General features: G+C 33.5%; 3 protein-coding genes across 5 annotated transcripts; 1 reads left to right on the top strand and 2 right to left on the bottom strand.

Annotated features, from left to right (window-relative positions):
* Positions 1–2,369: 2,369 nt before the first annotated feature.
* Positions 2,370–3,119, bottom strand: LOC117326561. Its single transcript, XM_033883318.1, has one exon. It carries the CDS (start codon positions 3,117–3,119, stop codon positions 2,370–2,372), a length of 750 nt encoding a protein of 249 aa, XP_033739209.1.
* Positions 3,120–6,106: 2,987 nt separating this feature from the next.
* Positions 6,107–9,192, top strand: LOC117326154 (Werner syndrome ATP-dependent helicase homolog). Its single transcript, XM_033882788.1, has 3 exons — positions 6,107–6,570; positions 6,760–6,916; positions 7,855–9,192. Exons 1-3 carry the CDS (start codon positions 6,249–6,251, stop codon positions 8,993–8,995), a joined length of 1,620 nt encoding a protein of 539 aa, XP_033738679.1. The 5' UTR covers positions 6,107–6,248; the 3' UTR covers positions 8,996–9,192.
* Positions 9,193–9,365: 173 nt separating this feature from the next.
* Positions 9,366–16,598, bottom strand: LOC117326153. 3 transcript variants are annotated; one of them, XM_033882787.1, is made up of 6 exons: positions 16,117–16,589; positions 14,333–15,594; positions 13,030–13,083; positions 12,664–12,782; positions 12,220–12,391; positions 9,366–11,681 (listed from the first exon to the last, which is right to left on the bottom strand). In XM_033882787.1, exons 4-6 carry the CDS (start codon positions 12,735–12,737, stop codon positions 10,659–10,661), a joined length of 1,269 nt encoding a protein of 422 aa, XP_033738678.1. In that variant the 5' UTR covers positions 12,738–12,782; positions 13,030–13,083; positions 14,333–15,594; positions 16,117–16,589; the 3' UTR covers positions 9,366–10,658. The 3 variants fall into 3 exon arrangements, with proteins under 3 accessions (XP_033738678.1, XP_033738677.1, XP_033738676.1); XM_033882786.1 differs by lacking the exons at positions 9,366–11,681; positions 12,220–12,391 and having other exon boundaries at positions 12,731–12,782; positions 14,447–15,594; positions 16,117–16,598; XM_033882785.1 differs by lacking the exons at positions 9,366–11,681; positions 12,220–12,391 and having other exon boundaries at positions 12,736–12,782; positions 16,117–16,598.
* Positions 16,599–23,424: the final 6,826 nt, after the last annotated feature.

Here is a 23,424-nt window from a genome sequence, read left to right as displayed (position 1 = left end):
GACAGTATAAAGCCCTTATCAGCTGTCTGCTCACTAACACTGTACACATGAGTTACTGTAGGGTCATTTGGGGTGACATTCCCTGGCTGCCCATACTCTATTGTCACTTGTAAACATTCCTGACTTTCATCTTCAGGTTTGTATTGGGTTCTGGACAAGGCATCAGCATTACTATGGTTCTTTCCTGGTTTGTGTTTTACCTCATATTGAAATCCTTGTAGTAACATGCTCCATCTGCATAGCCTTCCAGTGGAATGTTTGATGTCCTTGAGCCATTTTAATGCTGCATGATCTGTTATCACTGTGAAGTGTTGGTGTTCCAGGAAATGTCTATAATGCCGTACTCCTTCTACAAGAGCTAAACATTCACGCTCAGTGATGGACCACTTTTTCTCTGATGGGCGTAGAGCTCTACCTCCATAAGCGACTGGATGTTCATTCCCGTGATCATCTTTTTGACCGAGTATGTAGCTTATTGCCTCACCGGACGCATCTGTTGATAAGATGAACGAACAGTTCATGTTGGGGTATGCCAGTACCGGTGTTGTAGTCATAGCAGTTTTCAGATGCTGAAAAGATGTTGCACACTTGTCTGTCCATTCAAACTGCACCTTACTTTGCAAAAGCTTGTTCAAAGGAGCAGCAATTTCACTATAATGTTTAATAAATTTCCTGTAGTAATTGCAGAGTCCTAGGAAACTCCGAACTCCATGAACATCTGTCGGTTGGGGAAACTCAGTAACAGTGTTTACTTTATCTGTGTCGACCTTGATGCCATCTTTTGTGATGATGTGTCCAAGGTATTTACCTTGCTTGGTTGCAAACTGACATTTTGAAGGCTTAAACTTGAGGTTTGCCTTCCTCATTCTGTCAAACACAGACTGTAAATCCTTCATGTGTTGTTCAAAGCTATTGCTAAACACAAGAATGTCATCAATATAGCACACAGCATATTTCCAGGATATACCTCTGAGAACTTGAGTCATTACCATCTGGAAACTCATTGGAGCATTGCAAAGGCCAAAAGGGAGCTTCTTGAATTGGTAAAGCCCATTGGGTGTAATAAATGTAGATTTTTCCTTTGTTGATGGATCCAGAGGAATTTGCCAAAATCCTGATGCCATATCCAAAACAGAAAAATATTGTGCAGAAGATTCACCAATAGTTTCTAATATGTCATCTAATCTCGGTAGGGGAAACACTTCAGGCTTAGTTAGTTTGTTGAGTCGACGAAAGTCCACTGCAAATCTATAGTCTCCAGACTTCTTTTTCACTAGAACCACTGGAGAATGCCACGGTGATGTTGATGGTTCTATTATGTCATTGTCTAACATATCTCGCACTTGCTGGTCAATTTCAGCTTTTTGAACTGGATTAGTTTTGTAAAATCGCTGTCTAACAGGTGCTGCTTTTCCAGTGTCAATTTTGTGGTGATAAATGTCTGTACATCCCAATTCAGAAAGGTTATTTGCAAACACATCTCTGTTCTTTCCCAAAAATTCCAAAAGTTTGTCCTTTCCTGCCTTATCCAGATCAGAAGTACTTAAATCAAATTTCAGTTCTTGTGCGATCCTCACATTCTTTTGTCTTTCCTGATTATTACTGTCACCTTTTGGTTCACTGGAAGTGTTTTCTTTTGTTTCTTCATCAATACTGTCGCAAATGTCATCATTTCCAAGTCTTTGCACAGAGCAAACTGGTTTTCCTGGTCGTAAAGTAATTACTTTTTTTGTTGGGTTCATCAATCTTGCAGTGGTGTAGCCATTTTGAGAGATTGTATTAACAGACCTGGCTGCTAACAAGTTGCTGGCACTTGGAAGGTGTGACAGTGGTTGTAACAATACTGGCTGTTTAGCAATCCTTTTTGTTTTAACAGTGATGTTACACTCCGACTGAGGTGGTATGGACACGCGAGCCACAGTTCTGGCTAGCCGAGAATTGGTATCCTCGTCAATTCGCAAAGCAGCAATAGTTAGTCCATCATATAAGGATAAGGTGTTGTTGGCTAGGTCGATTGTAGCTTTGTTCCTCTCCAAGAAGTCTAATCCCAGTATAAGGTTACAGTGTAAGTTTTCGAACACATGAAACAAGTGAGTGACGCATAGCCTATTGATGGTCAGAGGTATGGTGATTGTTCCCGCTGATACTTGCTTGTATCCATTAACACCAATTATGAATGGTATAGCAGGTGGGCCAAATTTTGGAATGCATCCATAAATTTTCTGAAGTTCACATTTTGAAATACATAAAATGGATGCACCAGTGTCTATTAAACAATCTGTTTGCACGTTGTTAATAACTGTCTGTACTATGTTTTTCCTCATGTTGGTTTTCAATGTCATTGCCGTCTCTGGTTTCCCTGCTGATAGTCATTGTTCTGTTATTGGCGCTGATCTGCAGACTCTCGCAAAATGGTTCTGTTTCTTACATTTGGCACATGTTTTGCCCCTTGCTGGACAGTTCGTTAGTTGCTCATGCCAGTCCCTTCCACAGAATCCACATTTTCGCTGACTTTGTCGTTGGTTCTGACTTCCTTTATTGTTGTTCCATGCTCCTTGTGCAGCTTGCACTGACAAGGCTTGTAGCTGTTCTTCAAGGCGAGTAATCGCGGCGACAACCTCATGGTGTTGCTCATTTTCATCTGAGCAGGTCAGTTCACCCAGTTTTGCCCATCGACGCAAATCCTCCATATTCTGCGGATTGTTCTGTAGTACAAATTGCCTGATGTTGGCTTTCAGACCATTTATGATGACCTGCTGGGTTTGTTCTTCTGACAGGCCTACATCTTGTCCCTTGCTTGTTACTAGTGTTATGAAGTCTTCCACTGTCTGTCCAGGAGATTGCTTTGTTTGATATAGCTGTGCAGTTCTTTGCCATTTTGTGTTTTCGTCAGGCCCATATCTTTGCATAAATGCATCTGTAAGGCTGTCATAATCATCTTTGATCTCATCAGGTAGGCTCATGTACCACCTTAGAGCTCCATCTTTCAGCATTAGTGGAAGGACAGATTTGGCCTTGTTTGCATTAAATCCCTTCGTTTTTACGAAGAGCTCAAATCTGGCAATCCACATTTTGGCGTCCGCTGAAGATTGGCCGTTGAATGGTTGGATCAGCGACATTTCTATTCCGTTGGTGTTTGACATTTTTTTCTTTTGTTGATTCTTCTTGTTCCAAATTTTTTTCTTTTCTAAATAAGGTACCAGATCTTCAATTCTCCACCAAATGTTATAACGAGGAATCTTGACAAGAGTTGTTCTTCTTAATTTCTTTATTCATGTTCTTCTTATACAAGTTCTGACTTCGTCTCCTGATGTTCCGTGCTGATCTCCCTCACTCAGACTTTCCTGTCACTCTTATCTAAACCACTTGTACTTCCTCGAAGACACCCTTCCAAATCTTACTCTCAGAAAGCTTTCATTCTTTTCATGTTAAACTCACACGGGACTCATTCCTATCTTACTAATTAACTATAATGTCACACATATCCTTACACACATCATAATAACCAGCTTTCTGTACTCTATTACCATAAACTTCTAAAATAATAATAACCTTTACAATATTAAAGTTATCAAACTTTAAGTATCAAAAACATGTCATATGTATGTTATAAAAGCCACTAAAATGATTGCTATTCATTTATCCTCTATCATATTTTAAATCTAATTGTATCATATAAACTACACTAAAATATCCTAACTAAGGATACATCATACATCATTCTAAACTTACTATAACTAATTTAATGAAGCATTTTATATTGTATAAAAACACATCTGTTCTCTGTCTGGTCACTTTCCCTTTCACAGACACTGACCTCACACTGACCACTACACATCTCCTTATCTCTGACCTCGCATGCATCACTTGCTCTCTACATCACTTGCTCTCTATCCCTGCCCTATTGGCTAACTAATTAATGAAATGTTCAAATACTCTACTACAACACCTTAGAACAATGCAGTCGTGCTCTCGCTATTCTACTCAAAACACTTCGCTACTTGGGTTTTAACATTAGTTGGAAAAAAATTGATGGTCCCACACAGAAGATTGTTTTCCTTGGCATCGAGATAAACACTTCAGAATTAACTTTAAGTATGCCGGAAAATAAGCTGCAGGACTTCAGACAGTTGTTATCATCGTTTAAAACGCGTAAACGTGCGAGTGTACGACAGTTACAATCACTTTGTGGAAAATTGAACTGGGCCTGTATGGTTGTTAAAGGTGGTAGGACCTTTTTACGACGAATTATCAACATGATACCTCAACAAACAAAGGGATCGGCCAAAGTTTTGTTGTCGAATATGTTCTATGATGACTTAGACTGGTGGATTCAGTTCATGGATATATTCAATGGATCTGTACTTTTCCTTGATGCTCGACCAGTTACCGAGCTACAAACAGATGCTTGCACTGTCGGTGCTGGTGGCTACTACCTGGGAGATTATTTTTACGTTAACTGGCTATTGGATCTACCATACATTGCTGGTGAACATATCAACGTGAAGGAAACTGTGTCGGTAGTGCATTGAGATGGGCTAACAAAAAAGTGATTGTTTCAACAGACAATATGACAACAAAATGTATAATCAACAAGGGTTCCTCAAAAAATGTATTTTTTTTGCGTATTCTATTTTGGCTATCAGCTTACTATAACTTTGACTTATATAGCTGATAGCGCCTCAAGACTACATGAACCTGGTCAGTTAACACGTCTATATGAACATGTTTTTAGTCCGCGAAAAAACTTTAGTTTGTATGACCTCGCTAACCATATGTCGCCCGTATTTATTGTTGCCAGGTGGTGTTCCAATTGGAGGAGACAGAGACAAACTGAAACAAACCGTAACACGCCTTCTCGACAAGGGGTGGGCTAATTCCACTGCGGCTACCTACAACACTCACCTGAGGACTTACCAACAGTTTTGTGAAACCTACACGTACCAGAGTGTACCAGCTGACTCTTCTACTATTGAGCTGTACATTGCTTACTTAGTAGATGTGAAATACTTTAAATTTAGTTCTATAAAGAGCTATTTGAATATTATATCCATTCTCCATAAATCACAGGGTCTGTCTGACCCCTTAGCAGCTTGGAGTATTCGTCATTTACTAACAGGTGTTAAGCGTGAACAACTAGGTATGGCGCAGTCATGTAAAACTGCCATATCCCCAATGCTATTGTTAAAAAATTGTAACTATCTAGATATGACATGTCATAATAACCGTCTCATTTTTTCAGTGCATTGCCACATTGGGTTATGATGTTAGGTTGATAGGTGTACAATAAAGCCAAAATGTTTACTTTATACTATGCTTTGCATTATTGTTATTTTCATAAGTAGAAATGAAGGTAAAAGTTTTGAATAAAACAACCAAATATAATCAATTTCAGCTAACATTAGATTTAACTCATTTTATTAGTTTACTACACGTTAATGATCTTGTCGATCGACAGTGACTTTTAAGAGCCAAGGATTCAGGTTTCGAATCTTAGTCAGTCTCTACTTTACCATTTCTGGAACATTAAAATCAATATGATGATTTGATATAATTCATTTGATCACTCCTTTTGTATTAATAGAAATCAGTTGTTTACTAGTTTTTGTTTTTGTTTTAGCCTCGAAAAGAACAGTCAGTTGTGAATTCACAACCCTATCACTATAAAGCACGGTATGTAGACTGTTTGTATCACTTAAATAACTAAAAAGCACGGTATGAAGACTATTTGTATCACTATAAGGACGGTATGTAGACTGACTTGTTGAGCGTTTATCACTTATACGAGGGAACATACTTTATTTGTATTTCCGGCCGAACAGAGGCAGTTATCGTCAATATTTTTATATGCGTTTTGAAATGTTTTGAATTAAATTGTTGAAATGTTTTGAATACAGCAGAAATTCGGGTGTTTAACATAAAAATTAAAAAGGAGTGAAGATTTTTTCCACAAAGATATTTCAGCTCTTATTTTATTTAAACCAGCATAGAAATATAATGATATAATATATGTTGATATAATATAATATCATTTTGGAGCATTCAAAAAGTCGAGTCTCGCTCAAAACGCAAAAGAGAGTAGTCTCGCATTCCCCAGACTCTCGTCCTCGCTCGAGACTGCCTCAAACGAGAGTCTGGTCAGATTGCTATTTGAATTTTGTGATACCAAAACGAGGCTTACCGAAAAATCGGTAAAGTTTTTCATTGGCTGACAGCTACACACCCACAAAATAAAGAAAACAAACAAAATGGCGACTGAGAGAAAGTTTCAAGAAGCTCTGGAGTTCACGCTTGTGCAAAGAAACATCGATTTCCAACTGAAAGATTTGCAGCTCGCTATTCTGAAGGATGTCGTTATGAGTAAGAAAGACGTTTTAGCAGTGTTACCGACAGGATATGGGAAAACTATCATCTATTCGCTTATACCAACTCTGGTGGATGCATATGAAAGCAAAACTGACAGTATTGTTATCGTTGTTTCCCCACTGGTTGCTCTGATGGAAGACCAGGTTGTCAATATTGAAGCTAGTGGGATCCGCTGTGTATACGCAAGTAAACAGCAAACAAGAGGTGAGTTACATTACATGTGCTTGTGCTCGAATGAGTTTCCGATATTTCAAAAGTTATGCCTGTTATAGTAGATACAGTATGATTAATGCATTGTTATTGTTGACAGAACGTCAAACTATACAGTAATAGATCTACTTTTAAATGAATTTTATAAAACCACATTTAGTAAATTTACCCATTCTGCTTCAGAAACTGATACAGAGCTGAAAAATGGAACAGTCCCGATTTTGATGATGAGCCCAGAAGCCCTTTTCCACGGGGAATGGAGACAGCTGTTTTCTTCCGAAACATATCAGACTAGAGTTGCAGCCATTGTTGTTGATGAAGCACACTGTGTAGAACAATGGTAAGTGATATGAAATTCTACATAACATTGCTAGTAGCATGCCCAATAAAAAGAACATTTATTTTTAGTCCCCTACGGGTGAAACCTGGGGGACTATATATGTTTTGCCTGCGTCCGTCCGTCCGGTTAAAGTCTTGGTTAAAGTTTTATATGGCACATGTACACCATTCACTTAATGATGGTATAATGATGGTATAATGGTATAATGATGGTATAAGGATGCTGATTCTTTAATTTGCATAGAGATTCTTTCGGTGTGTGGCATTACTTTTGTATGGTTAAAACTTTTTTCTCTGTATTTTTTAGGTTAAAGTTTTATAATGGCACACCATTCACTTAATAATGGTATAAGGATGCTGATTCTTTGTACAGTTAAAACTGAAAAAAAATATTTTCATTTTTTTTAAATTTTGGCATATTATGAACTTAAATTTGCTCTGTAATGAATGCTTCACTGATATGAGATTCTTTTGGAATAAAATCAGTGTACTACTATGCTGTGCTATGCATAATCATGTTTATATGTCAATCTAAGGCTGTTATTACACATTTCAATTTAAATTGAAATAATTCACTTTAGATTCTTTTACTCTTTATACAGTAGACTTAATACCGGAGTATCTTTTAGGGGCAGGAAACATTAAGTTGAATTTACACATTGTTTGGAGTGAACTTATTTCTATAAAATGATCATGCTTCAGTTTTGTAAACATTTTTACTGAAATTTGGCTAAAGGTATATATATATATATATATATATGTATATGTGCCGGTAGGGGACATGTATTGGTTTAGCAATACTCACACAATGCTTGTTATTCTAAGAATTCTCTAAATTTCTAAGTGAAATGAACTCCTGTTCTATATAATTCTTCCAAATTGTGGTATAAATGCTGTTGTAATGATAACACTGTTGAGCTTTATCTTGATTATTTTCAGGGGAGATGAATTCCGAACGGATTATGGAAGATTAGCAGAGCTGAGAAGCATTTTACCAAAAGCTGGTATGCTGGCTTTGACAGCCACGGCTTCACCAAATTCCCGAATGTTAATAAAGAAAAAGCTCTGTATGGAACAAGCAAGTGTGATTGTCGGAAACTGTAACAGACAAAACATTACCCTAAATTGTGTTAAAGCACCATATGATCCTAAAGCAGCATTCCTGTGGTTAGTTGAACGCCTTAGGACAGAAAAGCAGCAGTATCCAAAGACTGTCATATATTGTCGCAGCATAAAATCATGTTCACTTTTATTTAAACTGTTTACAGATATTATGGGAGACCTTGCATATTGTGGAACTAAATGTGCAAAAAACCGGTTATTTGCCATGTATCACCATTCAACCTCAACAAAATGTAAGAAGATCATCATGGATAACTTTCCAAATCCTGACAGTACTTGTAGGATTGTAATTTGCACCTCAGCTTTCGGCTTAGGAGTCAATGTGCCCGACATCAATATGGTTATTCACTGGGGGGCTTCAAGGTCTATTGAAGGGTTTATGCAGGAATTCGGAAGGAGTGGTCGGGATGGAGGAAGTGCTATGTCTGTTTTGTATTATCATGGAATGGACATTAGCAAAACTTCAACAGATGACAAGATGAGGTCATATGCAACTGCAGATACCTGTCGGCGTGTTTTGTTACAAGAACACTTTACTCCAGATGTCAGCATTAATATGCAAATTAATCCACAACATTTATGTTGTGATAATTGCTACAGAAACTGTAAGTGCTCAAATTGTCCAGATTTACATACTGCCCTTCTTTCAGACTTAGAAGAAGATAATGATTTGTGTGCAGCAGCTTCAACAGTGGTGTGTCATGTTGTGTCGGAATCTCAACAAAAAGAAATTTCCGTCAACCTACACGAATATAGACAAATGCTGGTAGAGGAGAACAGTGTTCCATCTCTATTGAACACAGATATTTCAACTGGACTCAGTGTTTCATTGATTGACTCCATTACGAACAATGTTCAATATATAGGTAGTATAGAGGACCTATTGTCAGAGTACATATTTGATCAAAGGATTGCAAGTTCAGTGATGGACATTATTAATCAAACGCTTGGTGATTAATTAACTGTAACCGTAAACAAATATTTACAAATGGCTTATGTACAATACAAATTTACAACTAATAATGATGTTATTACACGTTCATTTTTATTGATGAACTATTTTTTATACATTTTATACAACAGGCAACCTAGAAAGGAAAACCCTTCCTTATGTATTCTAAAGCCTTAAGCTAACTAGTACTGATACAGACATGTCAACCTCTGAAACATTCAATGAGGGAGATCTCCCTCATTTTTCTACACCAGAAATGAGGGAGAAAGTGAGTGAAAAATTTGCGAAGCAATTTTTTTGTTGATGTAGCTATTGGAGATGTTTCACGCCATAGCCTTTAGGTGTCAATTACCCCAGGTCATCTTCCCCCAGAAAAGGTCAGCTGAATCCTTCCCTGCAGTGTAAGGAGGCAGGCCACACATGTGGTAATGTTAATACATTAGACACAGATAAATGTGATGCATGTCAAATATTTCATCTTTATCTACCTAACTGTATCCTTATATTGCCTGGTATATTAAAATATTATTATTTCAAATACAGTGTATGTGTTAAATTTTTATATGAAAATATTCCTCTGAGATTTAATGTGTCTTGTGTATCTTGATTGAGGGTGGGCAATTATATTGCAAAACTCATATATCTATTGCAATATTTTTCAGTGAGATTGTGATCATGATATGATTTTCAATATTTGAATATATTGCAGCAAAATTCAACAACTATTTGAGGGATTTCAACAGCAGAATTTTGGATATGTACACTTCAAGATAATTCTATATTGAAACCTTGAATATACTTGCATGATATATCACATATTCCTTTAAAGACTGCATTATATTGCGATATGAAAATTGTTTGCAATACCCACTCCTACCTTTCATAGGTCTGTATATATTTCACAAATTATTTATCTATACACCCATTATTAGCTGGTTCTATTGTACCAGTAAATGCATACAACTCCTACTTGTGTGTTGCTAAAGAAAAATCATGACTTTCAAAAGTTTTTTAATAAGGCAAGAAAGATGTTTTACCTGAGATTATTAATTAATCACAATATATAGGTACTTGAAAACACCTAATTTCCAGTGTTGAACAATATCACAGCTGATCATGAATACTTAGTAATTTATTATAAATAAAATGTCTTATCTTCTGACACTGATATTGCTAATTTAATCCTCCACATGTACACATGGAAGTTAAATAATTCATGCATACACTTTATATATAAGACATGTGAGCTGTATACAAAATGTCAATATCTTGAGTTAAATCAACATAACAAAATTTTCAAACTGCACATACACCACCCACATTCTATAGCTATACATACATGGTAAATTCCACATATCTGGTGTACATGTTCTAGTAGCTTAACAAATTTTACAACTTGAAACACATTTCAGATGCCTACTTTCCATTGATTTTGAATAATCCTTTAAATTTCACCAATGAATGATGTACTTGACATAAATATACAAAATATCAGTATTTTAAGATGAATCAACATAAAAATTCAAACTGCACATAACCGACTGTCATTCTACATAGATTTCACACACTTTTTGGTAACTTGCTGGTAACTTTAGAAATTTAACTTCTGGAAACTTACTAAAATGTCCTTTCTCCTGGTAGCTGGTATCAGTGTACAACACATGATAATCTAAAATGCATACTTTCCATTTGAATACTCCTGCTTCTTGACATTTAACCATTTGTGTAAGGCATGCGAGTTGACATTTTGGAACATATCAAACTGTTCTTGGAAAGAGTCATGTTGCCTACCTCTTATGACTGAAAACACATTTGCATTCTTCAGTTGGTTCACAACAGCCTTTATATCTTGTGTTTTGTCTCTTTGTGCATGGTGTATTCCTGCTGGATGAACACCAATTTCTCTTTCCAATTTCTCATTGACATTGTGGCAGAACATCATTGTTTTACCTATGCGGTCAACAATCTCTGGAGTTTGATTTGGTCCAAGTAATTTAACACGACCCTTTGCATACTTGTTAAGCAGTTCCATGACATAATCCCCATCCAGATTCTTGTCTTTTCCTCCAGACAAATTGACAAACCGATTCCAAATTATCTGATGTCTTTGCTTCTCTGTGAAAAGTGCATTCACACCTGCTAAAAGCAAGAAAGATTCAAGTCTGTACTTAATCTTGTGTGAAAGGTCATATACTAATAGACCATACTTCCAGTGTCTTATCTGTCGAATACCATCCCCATTTCTAGTAGCTAGAACAGAGATTTTCCTGAGAAGCCCATATTTTGTGACATTGGTGGCATAATTGTACACTCCATCATCAACTATTGGCCCTTCAATGGCAGTTTCATCATCCTCAATCCTATTGACTGTTACTGTCAAGCTGTTCAAGAAGAATGTGTCCACTATTTCCCCAACAATCTTATCTAACAACCTCTTTTTGGATCCTTCATCAGCAGATTCTGTGAACAGTGGGACTTTTGGACAGGGATCCTCAATGCTATCCATTCCAAATGCTTTCAGAGCTGCTGCAATAACATGAGCACTTGTCACTAGGTCAATAAAAGATCCAACTGCATGATAATCTGCACTCACATTTTTTGTGACATTTCTTCTATTTATGACATTCCTTAGTTGATACAATGTGCCTGTTTCTCGTGCACTTCCTGGTTTGTAGAACCGGTCCATCATTGCCTGAAAAAATATAATCATTAATGAAACTAGTGATCTCTATCTACAATTGCACAGTAAAATATATGACTGAATATCAGTTAGTGATGGGTAATATTTTTAAGACAATAAGATGTGACCAATCCAAATGTCAAGAAGGAAATATTGAATGGAAAGAATTTGAAAAAAAAACTTCACAATACACAACTAAAAGTAAATTTACAAAGAGTCTACAGTCATTGATATTCCAAAAAGTTTGAATTCTGAAATTAAAGAGTGACATAGATTGATTACAAACTATTCTATTAGCTCTACAAGGTCAATGGGTGTGAGAAATGAAAAACTGAAATGGGCACTATAACAATAATTGGTTGTTCATAATTTGACTAGCTTTGTGTTATTTGATATTGTTAGAAATTTATTATGATCCCCGAATTGTGCATCACTCTGGCTTCTGTGAACATATATGAAGTTAATAGTAGCATTAAAGATGGAACACATCTAGGTACTAGTAGAGGCAAGGTCCAAAACATGTTATAAATTGGACATTAATTATAACTACCTGCAGGAAATTTATTTTCTCATGAAAATCTTCCACCATAGTTATCAAACCCTCCAATCTTTCCTCTTGTGTATCTCCATCAAGACGAGCCATATGTGCACCTCTAATTCGCTCACACGTCAATTGGTCACCTCCAACTGGAATTGCTTGCATCTTAGGATTTGTTTCTTCTCTGAAAAAAACCCAAGGAAATTCATGGAATTTATATTCCCACTTTCTTGACATATTTGAAGTTACATATCGTTTACATATAAGTTAAAACATGTCATTATCAAGGTATTGATAACTAATGTATTCATTGAAAATATGAAAAGTATATTTGTAATTTGTTTGTATTCACTATATATTAATATCAAAGATTAAAACTGCAATTGAAATCAATAAATAGTTAATTATTGATAACTAGCCCTTTGGCCTGTTCATTGATAAAGTATTGAAATGTACCTTTCTTGAATCTCTTCCAATTCAGTTCTGGCTCCAGGGACATACTGTTGTAAGTGCTCAAGGATCTCTATCATATCATTGGTTTTGTTTTCATTCTTTAGCAGAATTCCAAGTGGTATCTATCAAAATTGAAGTAAAACATTTAAAATCGAATTTTGTAATTACAATGCATTGGTATTACAATGTTGATGTATGAAAATATTTTTTCCTGTTAATTTCAATATTTCAATTTATAAAACATTTCAAATCTTTGCAAAAGAGACAAAAAATACTTTTCACTTTAGTACACATGTCATTTCATACTTTTTCTTTTAAAGTGTATACATAGAAATTTGATGATAAAGGAAATTTTAGCTCAATGCTTACCACTGTATGTTTCTAATTGAATGCAAGAAGTATCCCAACAAAACACTGCTGATTCTACATCAAAAAGGAACAAAACTGCAACAATTAACATTTCAACAGAATTATGCAATAAAATACTGCAGAACTGGTCATATTACAAAACATGGCCTTGGCATGTACATACATTGACATCTAGAGAAAGAATAATTCACTTTTTTTTTTAAATTCAATACCAACAAACTTTCCCTATATATATATATATATCCTATATATATATATATATATATATAACCCTTATTATTGACAACATGAAGGTTGATCTACTGTTATATGTTTTAATATCCATTTTAATTCTGTGTCTGACATTGTTAAATGTCAACCCCCTTTCAATGTTGGCTAACCAAATATCTTGAATAGACAAATGACTTTGTGGTTATGTTTTCTGCAGTATTTTAGATGTCTGTTAGTAAACGCATGCATTGATTTTGTTAGAAATCTGAACTTAACAAACTTGATCAGTACACAAAATGCATGTGTTAATAAATGTATTCAAAAAGCTCTAAGAATTATTATGACTATGAATATAATGGACATGCAATGACATGCATGCATAAATGATTTGGTCCATATTTTATACAATTTTCATACCTTTAAAATTAAACCATAATTAATTATAATTATTATTGTCATAAATTACAAACCAATTATTTTACCATGGGTACACTTAGGACTCACTATACAGACCTAAGTTCCCTGGAGAATTATTGGTTTATTTCCAAATTCTGATGTGGCACAGATAGTTCAATTTATTTTGAACAAATTCCTCTGTGTTGAAATGTAACTAATAAGGATCAGATCCCTATATAATGAATATATCCAGGCTAAGAAAATCACTAGTGCCACATAAAACTGGAAATTTATGCATTTCTTTTCAATAATTTTCTTTTCAATAATTTTGATAAAATTAACAATCTATTCTATTGAATTGTAACAGGATGCAATTGATATATTATAAATTATCAAAATTTAAAAGGTTAAATTTTTTCTCATTCATTTCTAGATAGTTGTACAAATATTTGGGAAGAATATCAAGTTATAAATCTTATTATTATGGTTACCATTTCCTTCATGTAAAAGATTTTACATTAATTATAGCAAATATCAAATATCATTGCAAAGATTGAAAGATATATTGCATGAAAAACTCAAGATATCAAAGCATCAAATCAAAGTATTGCATCCAATTAAATTCAAATCTTCCAAAATGAAGAAAAAAAAACATGAACTTTTAACAACAACTCTGAATGTGACATATATAATATACCACAATAGATTTCTTCGACATTTCTGCTGAATAAGCATGTTGGAATTGTTTAGGACAAATATTTTCAAAGATTTTGAAGGATGACAGATGTTCGATCAGAATGTTGGATACAACCTGTATCATGTCTTTTCTAAGAGTGTAATTGTCCTCAGCAGTAGGAAGAAATTCGCTGTTTTCAACCTCCATCAAATTTCCGACAGGCTCATCTGTGAAACCCTCACAGCTCACTCTATCTACAACAGACATGATTTGAGTAAAATGCCTCGACACATTTTGATGTTCCTGTGTCATTTCCCTGACTTTTATATGAAAGTCCAGGTTGTCGAGGTTAAATCTGTAGCCTAGGGGTTCACCATGTTGTTGAAATTCTGAATGGTAGATGGTTGAATAGGAATGTTCATCTATGACTGAGGGTTGATCTAATCCTCCTGCATAAGAGTGTTCAGTGCTCACCCTATCCACAATACTTTTAGCAGCAATAGTGTCTGCTAACCTCCTCTGATAGGTTTTCATTACTTGCTCATTTAGTTTTTTCGCTGTGTTCAACTTTTCATTCAAGGTTGTATGGGTTACAGAAAAACCCAGCTTTGCAAGCACCGAAAAGCCATCTTTCTGTAATTGGTTGTTGTACATTGTTATGGCAACAACATGTTGAAGAGAGTTAAGCATTTTTGAACGTCCCTGCAAAAGAACACACAAAGCTGCACAAACCTTAACCTGATCGAATGTCTTGCTATAACCAGAGGTTGCTGCTTGGGTTGCACATGCCCATAACATGGGTGCATGACTTTCAAAATCCTTTTGAATTTCTTTCATGTTGAAGTTTTCCAAATCTCTAGTTTCCCGTTTCTGTAAATGTACTTCAAATTCATTTGTTTGTTTTGAAAAGACACAGCATTCCTGTTCAATTAACTTCTTAACTGCCTTCTTTGCATTTTCTTTGGTTGCATGGTCTGAAGAATTTACAAGTAATGATAAAGCCTTTTTGAAGCTTCCATTTGCTAATGATTTTACAATTGGAAGCATCTGTTCACAGAGTTTTGAAGATCGAAATGACACTGTATGTTTCAGGGTTTTCTTAACCGAAAGTGATGAAGATTTGATTCTCTTTTGTTGGTTACTACTTTGAGGCCCAGGTGAAAATGGAACAGCGAGATCCTCTGTGAATGAGCTCGAGGCTTTTTTTGATGGAGTTAAAAACAATGATCTTGTTGATGGCTTTCTAATTACTGTTTGTTGTCTAGACTGCTTTTCTAGGGATCCTGAAAAACATAATTGAATATCGAAAATAATATATATGTAACAGATATCTGCCAGTGTAAGTGCATGAAGATATATATCCTTTCCTAGATTATAATCACCTCTAGCTACCACCTGTCTACTGTAAACATATATAATGTCAAGTTTTATATTACTAATTATTAACTTTTGAGCATATAATGTTACTGAGTTAACACTCATCATATCATATTTTATGACTTTGATATTATTGTAATATAACTAACAAATGCTATATTTACGTGTTCATATCTAAGTCAGGCAGAAAAAAAAGATTTCCATGCCTTTATCATCTGGCCTTTACGCTATAGATTAATCCTAATAAACAAGTTATGATGCAGACATTTGTGACGTAATTTAAGTAGTTGTTTCAGTTATCAATCATTTATTTAGATTATGCGTTTACATCAAACACAATCTGGATATAAGGTAGAATGGTTCTTCTGAATATGTTCCGATTGTTACATGCATGATAATATTGAATAAAAATTAAATGCTGAAAATACCTTGATCTGGAGTAGCTCTCTTGTCAGGAAACTTAGATTGTCTTGGTGTTCCAGGTGTTCCTATGGCCATACTTCGTTTTTTCACAGATATGACTTTAATAAATGTTTGTGACGACATCATAACTTTGTCATATAATTGTGACCGTCTGCAGTCCATGTCTTTTATTCGTAGCAGCAGTTTATAACAAGGCGAACACACATATGTCCCAACATTTTCTTCGATACAGAGATTGTTCTTGTAACAGTAACATACAATTTCAAAAGCAGGACCCTTGTTCTTATCTTTTCGGATTATGTAGTACCTTTGTTTGTTTTCTAAACAACAAGAAACACACCTGTCACTGTCTGGAAAGCGAATTCTGTCAGTTTCTTTTACTGGAGTTGCCATATTTGTTTACATTTTTCAGCGCCCTCTACCGGTCACAAAATTCAAATAGCAATCTGACCAGACTCTCGTTTGAGGCAGTCTCGAGCGAGGACGAGAGTCTGGGGAAGCTCCTTGCCGAGTTTACCACGTGTAGGAGTGTATAACGTGTGTCTGTCCACAACACGTGTCATCGACTGCGGTTGTTTGGAGACTGCGCTTTACAGTATTACCGGGTAAGTCTTATTCGTAGTTATGTAAACAGTTCAGAATTTAAATTTACATTATTGAGAATAATTTCTATCGTATACTGCTTTACCAAAGACTTAGACTAAGTTATTTCTGATTCTTACTAGGCCTACCTGTGATTCTGACTCGCAGTTGGTCCAGATCGAGAAACAAATATTACAACGTACAACATCCATGAGGTGTTTTAATTAGTTATAACAAACTGCAAAAATGACAATGATTTAACGTTATATTAAAAGAAGGTCTAGTTATTATTTTAACTAATTTATCTTGTTCATGTTAATTTTTTCATTTAATCTATTTTTAGAATGGATTTGGAGCATTAAGACGAAGATCTGCCCAGGTTCCAAGTCGGCATACCATACAACTATTGGTCCAGGACCTTATGAAAATACTTCGTGTAGAAATTTAGGTCTGCCATGAACATATTGTAAATATCTACTGTTTTTGTTCTTTTTTCACTGACATAAAATGATTTATATATATTATAGCCTATTAGTACAAGTAGAAAATTCAACTGTTGAAACTTCTTTTTTCCTGGTTGATACCCAATGACAATACATTTTAGTGTTCTTATTTTTGTAAATATTCCCATTTTATGTAAATTCATTGTTATAATATTCCAAAACTCATCTAGATGTGAGCATTCTATGAAAAAATGCAAGTTGTCATCAACTTTATTACAATATGGACATACATCTGTACTTTCAATCCGCCATCTTTTAAGATTTTTCCTAGTTGGAATAATATTATGTATCAGCTTCCATTTAAAAATTTTTAAGACATTATCAGGCAATTTCTTGAATATAAATTCAAAACAATCTTGTATATTGTTATTCTCGCATTGAATATTGTTATTCCACTTTTCTACTAAATATGGATTTTCTTTTTTACTTTTAAGTAAGGTTTTATAAATGAATTTATTTGTATGCTCACTTAATCTTTCAATTTCGTCCTTACTTGTTTCTTTCCTTTCAGTTTTATTCATTTCTTCAATCCATGTTTTGGGTATTGATTTTTTTAATTTCATTATTTCAGCAATCCAATTTCCTTTAATTACTAGTTTCGCATAAATATAGGCATCATTTATTTTTCCTGTTTCATCACATAAGTCTTCCATTTTTATTATACCACTTTCTATCCAATTTTCTAATATGATTGATTTACCACCACAGGTAATGTGAGTATTTCCCCATATTATTTCATTTTGGATGTGTTTGGGTTTATTTTTTCTCTCCCGGGCATTAAATTTTATCCACGACTCCAGGATATTTCTGTAAAAGGAAGGGATTTTTTCTATATTATCTATTTTCCTTAATGATTGTATTCTCATCCTAAAAAGCATCAGGTCCTTACCAAATTTATCAAAATAAAGTTTAGGTATTATGGTCCAGTTAGAATATTTTTGTGTTGTATCAAACAATCTCTTTACCCATGTGACTCTTAGCATTTCTACATGTGTTTCAATATCTCTTATTTTTAGCCCCCCTTCTTCATATTCATTTATCATTACACTTCGTTTAATTTTATCTGGTTTATCATCCCATAGATATTTAAATACTATTTTTTCCAAAACTTTTATTTGTTCAGTACTAACATGCTGCACTAATGATAGGTATGTTATTTTAGGTATTATTAGTGCGTTTATTATTGTACTTTTTCCTATTAAAGTGAGTTTTCTTTTTTTCCAATTCTTGATTAGATAATTTATAGAGTCTATGTTTTTTTCCCAGTTAATTTGCTCTACTTCCTTTTTTTTAACTCCAAATATCACACCAAGAGACTTAATGTTTTCTCTCGACATCTTTATCCCAAACCCATCTTTTTTGTTTTTATTTTTACCCAACCAGATTCCTTCAGATTTGTCTTTATTTAATTTAAGTCCTGAATGTTTACCAAAACAATCTACTTCTTTAATTGCTTCTTTTATTTCATCTGATTTTAAGAACAAAGTTGTATCGTCGGCCAGTTGGGAGATTTTCATTGTTTTATCCTTAATTGTAACTCCTTTAATCCTATTGTTTTCCCTTATTCTAGTTGCCATAATTTCAACTGCTATTACAAAGATAAGACAGCTTAACGGGCAGCCTTGCCTAATTCCGCGCGATATTTGGTAAGTATCAGAAATACAATTATTATTAGATATACACCCATATATATCATAATACATTGTTCTTACCCAAGATACAAAAGATTCCCCGAATCCAAAATGTTTTAAAGCCTCTAGCATAAAATCCCATTCCACAGTATCAAAAGCCTTTTTAAAATCCAAAAATAAGACTGCACTATCTATATGAAAGTTCTCTGAATAGTCTATTATATCCTGTATTTGCCTAATATTAAATCCAATAAATCTGTTTTTTATGTATCCATTTTGGTCCGTGTGTATGATTTTTGGCATTATTTTTTTCAATCTTTGTGCTAAAACATATGCTGCAATTTTATAGTCTACATTTAACAGAGTGATAGGTCGCCAGTTTTGTAAGGAAGTTTCATCACCTTTTTTATAAATTAATGACAATAAACCTATTTTTTGTGATTCTGACATTTCACCTTCACTATACCCTTCATTTAGTGCATCTATAACAGTGTCCCCAATCATATTCCAAAAATGTTCATAAAATTCTACAGTTAGTCCATCTAAGCCAGGGCTCTTATTTTTTTTCATTTTTTTGATAGCATGTGTACATTCTGTTTTTGTTAGAACGCCATCGCATATTTCTTTTTCTGTTTCATTTAAAGTTTTTTGAATATGTGTATTTTCTATATAAATCTTCATGGATTCTATATCTAGTTTTTCACTTGTATATAAATCTTTATAGAACAACCGTATCACATCAAGAAGATTTTTTTCATCAGTTACTAAAAAATTGTCTCTATCTAGAACTTCATGTATAACTTTCTTAGCCTGTCTTTGCTTTTCTAATCCTAGAAAATATTTATTGCTTCTCTCCCCATTAGCTACATACTGACATCTTGCTCTAACTTTTTCTCCCTGTGCTTTATAATCATAATATTCTTCTATTTCCTTTTCTAATATCTTAATCTGTTCTTCAGTTATTGCTTCTTCTACACTATCATTTTTTGCATAAAGACGCACAAGCTTTTCTTCCAGATACAAAATATTTTCTTTTCTTTCATTACTTTTTATTCTACAGAAATTTATTGTAGCTTCCCTGATAAGAATTTTGGTATAGTCCCATGTTTGTCTTTTATTTAAATTTGCCTTTAGACATTCTCTTATTGCTTTTCCAAACACATCTTCTATTTTTACAGTGTACTTTTTGTCTTTTAATATACTGTTATTTAATTTCCAGCTCCCTTTTCCTCTGTTTTCACCTACATTTATCAATTTCAGTGATATGGCTAAATGATCAGTTGAGCGAATCTGCGCAGGTCTAATGTCACATGACTTTACCCTATTTAAGAAATCTTTTGTTATCAACCAGTAGTCTAACCTGCTTGCCTCTTTTCCATTTTTTCTCCTCCAGCTAAACTGCATAATATTTGGATGCTTAATACGCCAAATATCAATAAATTTAAAGGACTTAATTAAATCTGTCAGACCAAAAACAGGCTTTCTATTTTTAGCTTGCTTTTTTCGTGATTTCCTATCTATTTGTCCTAGAGTTTCATTAAAATCACCACCAATAATATTAATACCAACACTTACTTCAGAGATCTTTTCTTTTATCTTTTTAAAGAAAGCATTACGTTTGGTTGGGTCATTTGGTGCATAGATGTTTGTAATTGTATATATATTGTTATTTATTTTTAAAACTAGGATTAAAATTCTTCCATCCTCTGACTTGTATTGATCAATTAATGTGTATTGTACAGTTTTACTAATGTAAATTGCTACCCCTCTGCTATCACTTTTTCCAATACTGTGATAGATATTCCCACTAAATTCTTTTTCTAGGAGTGGAAATAATTCTGGTGTATAATGTGTTTCTTGCAAGAAAATAAGGTGTCCTTTTTGTTTCTTTATATATTGTAGCAGACGATTTCTCTTTGATGTATCTCTTAATCCCTGTGTATTCAATGTTATGAAATGTAGGTGCTTGGTATTATTATTCATGATTATTTTTTTTTTTTATTGTAAATTGTTTTTTTTTTTTTGCGTTTGACTTATTATGTTAAAGATTGATACTTACACATGCATGTACTTTAAACGAACATGTACACATCTTTATATAATATTTACAGCTATACACTAAACATATACTACCCATTCTATACTTGCTTTTAGGTATAAAGTAGTCAGGTATCTGTATAACTAATATACAGGTATTCATAATGTAGCACATGTAAGTTGCATACTTTGTAATGATAATTGTATACACATCCATACATATACTGTACATCAACTTTTTTTCTTTTTTTTTTTTCCAACATTTTACACTTTTACTTTCTAATACATTATACATAGTTGACTTCAATGACTTGTAATAAAGTACTTTACACTTGAATATTAGGTTGATATCATACATGCATAAGCATACATATGCGGATGCATACATTCTGTGTATACTTGTGCACTTTTTTTTATGTTTTGAATATATAGATGATGTTATCTTAATATGCACTACACCTGCATCTATACGTATATGTAATTGCTTGTGACATACATATACAAATGCATTCACACGTATCCACCTACATTTTACGTAGTGTATTTCTGTTTTCAAATATTTTGCAACAAATTCAAAACCGTTTGATACATCTATACAATTATATGTGCCATTTTCGTACACGTATATTATGTGAAAACTTACACTTACTCCTTCATTCATGAAATTTGCATATGTTAAAAAATTATTAAATAAAAATTTGAATGCATTTATACTAACACTTGTATACATGTACATTCTCTCATACGTGGATAATAATAATATGTATACACAACTTATATACCTGTACATGTTCCCATGCAATTTCAAAACAGTTGGATACAACTATACAATTATGTACATGTGTGCCATTTTTGCAAACATCCATGTACTTGTACAATATTACGAAAAGCAATAATATATACACATATATTATGTGTAGACTTACACTTACTCCTTCATTCATTTCATTCATGAAATTTCCATATGTTGTTGAACAGTAACTAAATAAAAAATTGAATGTATTTATAACAACACTTTTATAGATATACCTTCTCTCATACATGGATGATAATAATAATATGTATAAACAACTTATATACCTGTACATTCTCTCATACATGGAGAATAATGATATGTATACACATCTTATATACATGTACATGTACATACTCCCATACATGGATAATAATAATATGTATACACAACTTATATACATGTACATTCTCTCATACGTGAATAATAATATGTATACACAACTTATATACATGTACATGCTCCCATACATGGATAATAATAATATGTATAAACAACTTACATACCTGTACATTCTCTCATACGTGAATAATAATATGTATAAACAACGTATATACATGTACATGCTCCCATACATGGATAATAATATGTACATGCTCCCATACATGGATAGTAATACGTATAAACAACTTATATACCTGTACATTTTCTCATACGTGAATAATAATATGTATACACAACTTATATACATGTATATGTTCTCATACATGGATAATAATAATTTGTATATATTTTGCATATGCATACATGTTTGATGTACAATTGTACTTATGCCTCCATACATGCACCTATACATGCATATTAGAAATGTGCAAGGATATGTACATACATATTTGCACAAATTATGTTTTACATATGTAATTTTTCCTTGGATTTTTTTGTAAATTTTATGTACATTTCTCAGTTTTCTACATTTATGTAAACAGTATAATATACACACATATATATATATATATATAATTAATAGTTTCTCATAAAAGTATATGTACATCTTTGTGTTTTTTATGTATGTATTTAATGTATTTTTTATCATTTCTATTATTTATTTATTTTTTATATCTGGATACAATCACATACCTTATGCTGCATGCATGTATCCTTATTACTTTTTTTATAGCAATAAATGTTCGTTTTAATATGTCCTGTGTAAATACACTTTCGGAAATCCGGTAATTTGAAATCCGGAACCAATTCATTTATTTTGATTTCAACAAATGTGAAGCCTGTATGTACTGCGTCATAATGACTACACAAATTATATTGTACATTTATCTTTTTCATTTTTTATGCATATCATAATACAGGAGTTATATTCTTAACAAAACAATTGCCAATGGCCAGGCAGTCTTTCTGTAGTCTGCTACCTTATTTATGTAGTTAAATAGTTAATTATGCTTGTACATGTATTAGGCAATAAATGTTTTAATTTCAGTGACCTTGTTATAATGTATGTAATCTTAATGGTGTTTTTTTCCGTGTCAATCTCATCAACATCCCGTCCCGTCAATTTGGATCTAGTATGGAGGACGCAAGACATCTTATTTCTAATGTCCCGTGTATAAAGTACAAAGAAATAAATGTTTATTGTGATCAACAAGTAACACGCGTGGCGATCTTTTATATTGTTTGTGATACTTTTTTTGAAACAAAATCAAACGAAGCTATTTGGGAGGGTGTCCAAAACTTAATTGTTGAATGCAAACTTCGTCAAGATATGTAGCTGTTGCCTGTAATACCTTATATTTATTTTACACGTATTTAATTTCT

The sequence above is a fragment of the Pecten maximus genome, chromosome 4 (assembly GCF_902652985.1).
Source record: "Pecten maximus chromosome 4, xPecMax1.1, whole genome shotgun sequence".
In the NCBI taxonomy this organism is placed as follows: domain Eukaryota; kingdom Metazoa; phylum Mollusca; class Bivalvia; order Pectinida; family Pectinidae; genus Pecten; species Pecten maximus.
This window is presented reverse-complemented; position numbering and strand designations above follow the sequence as displayed.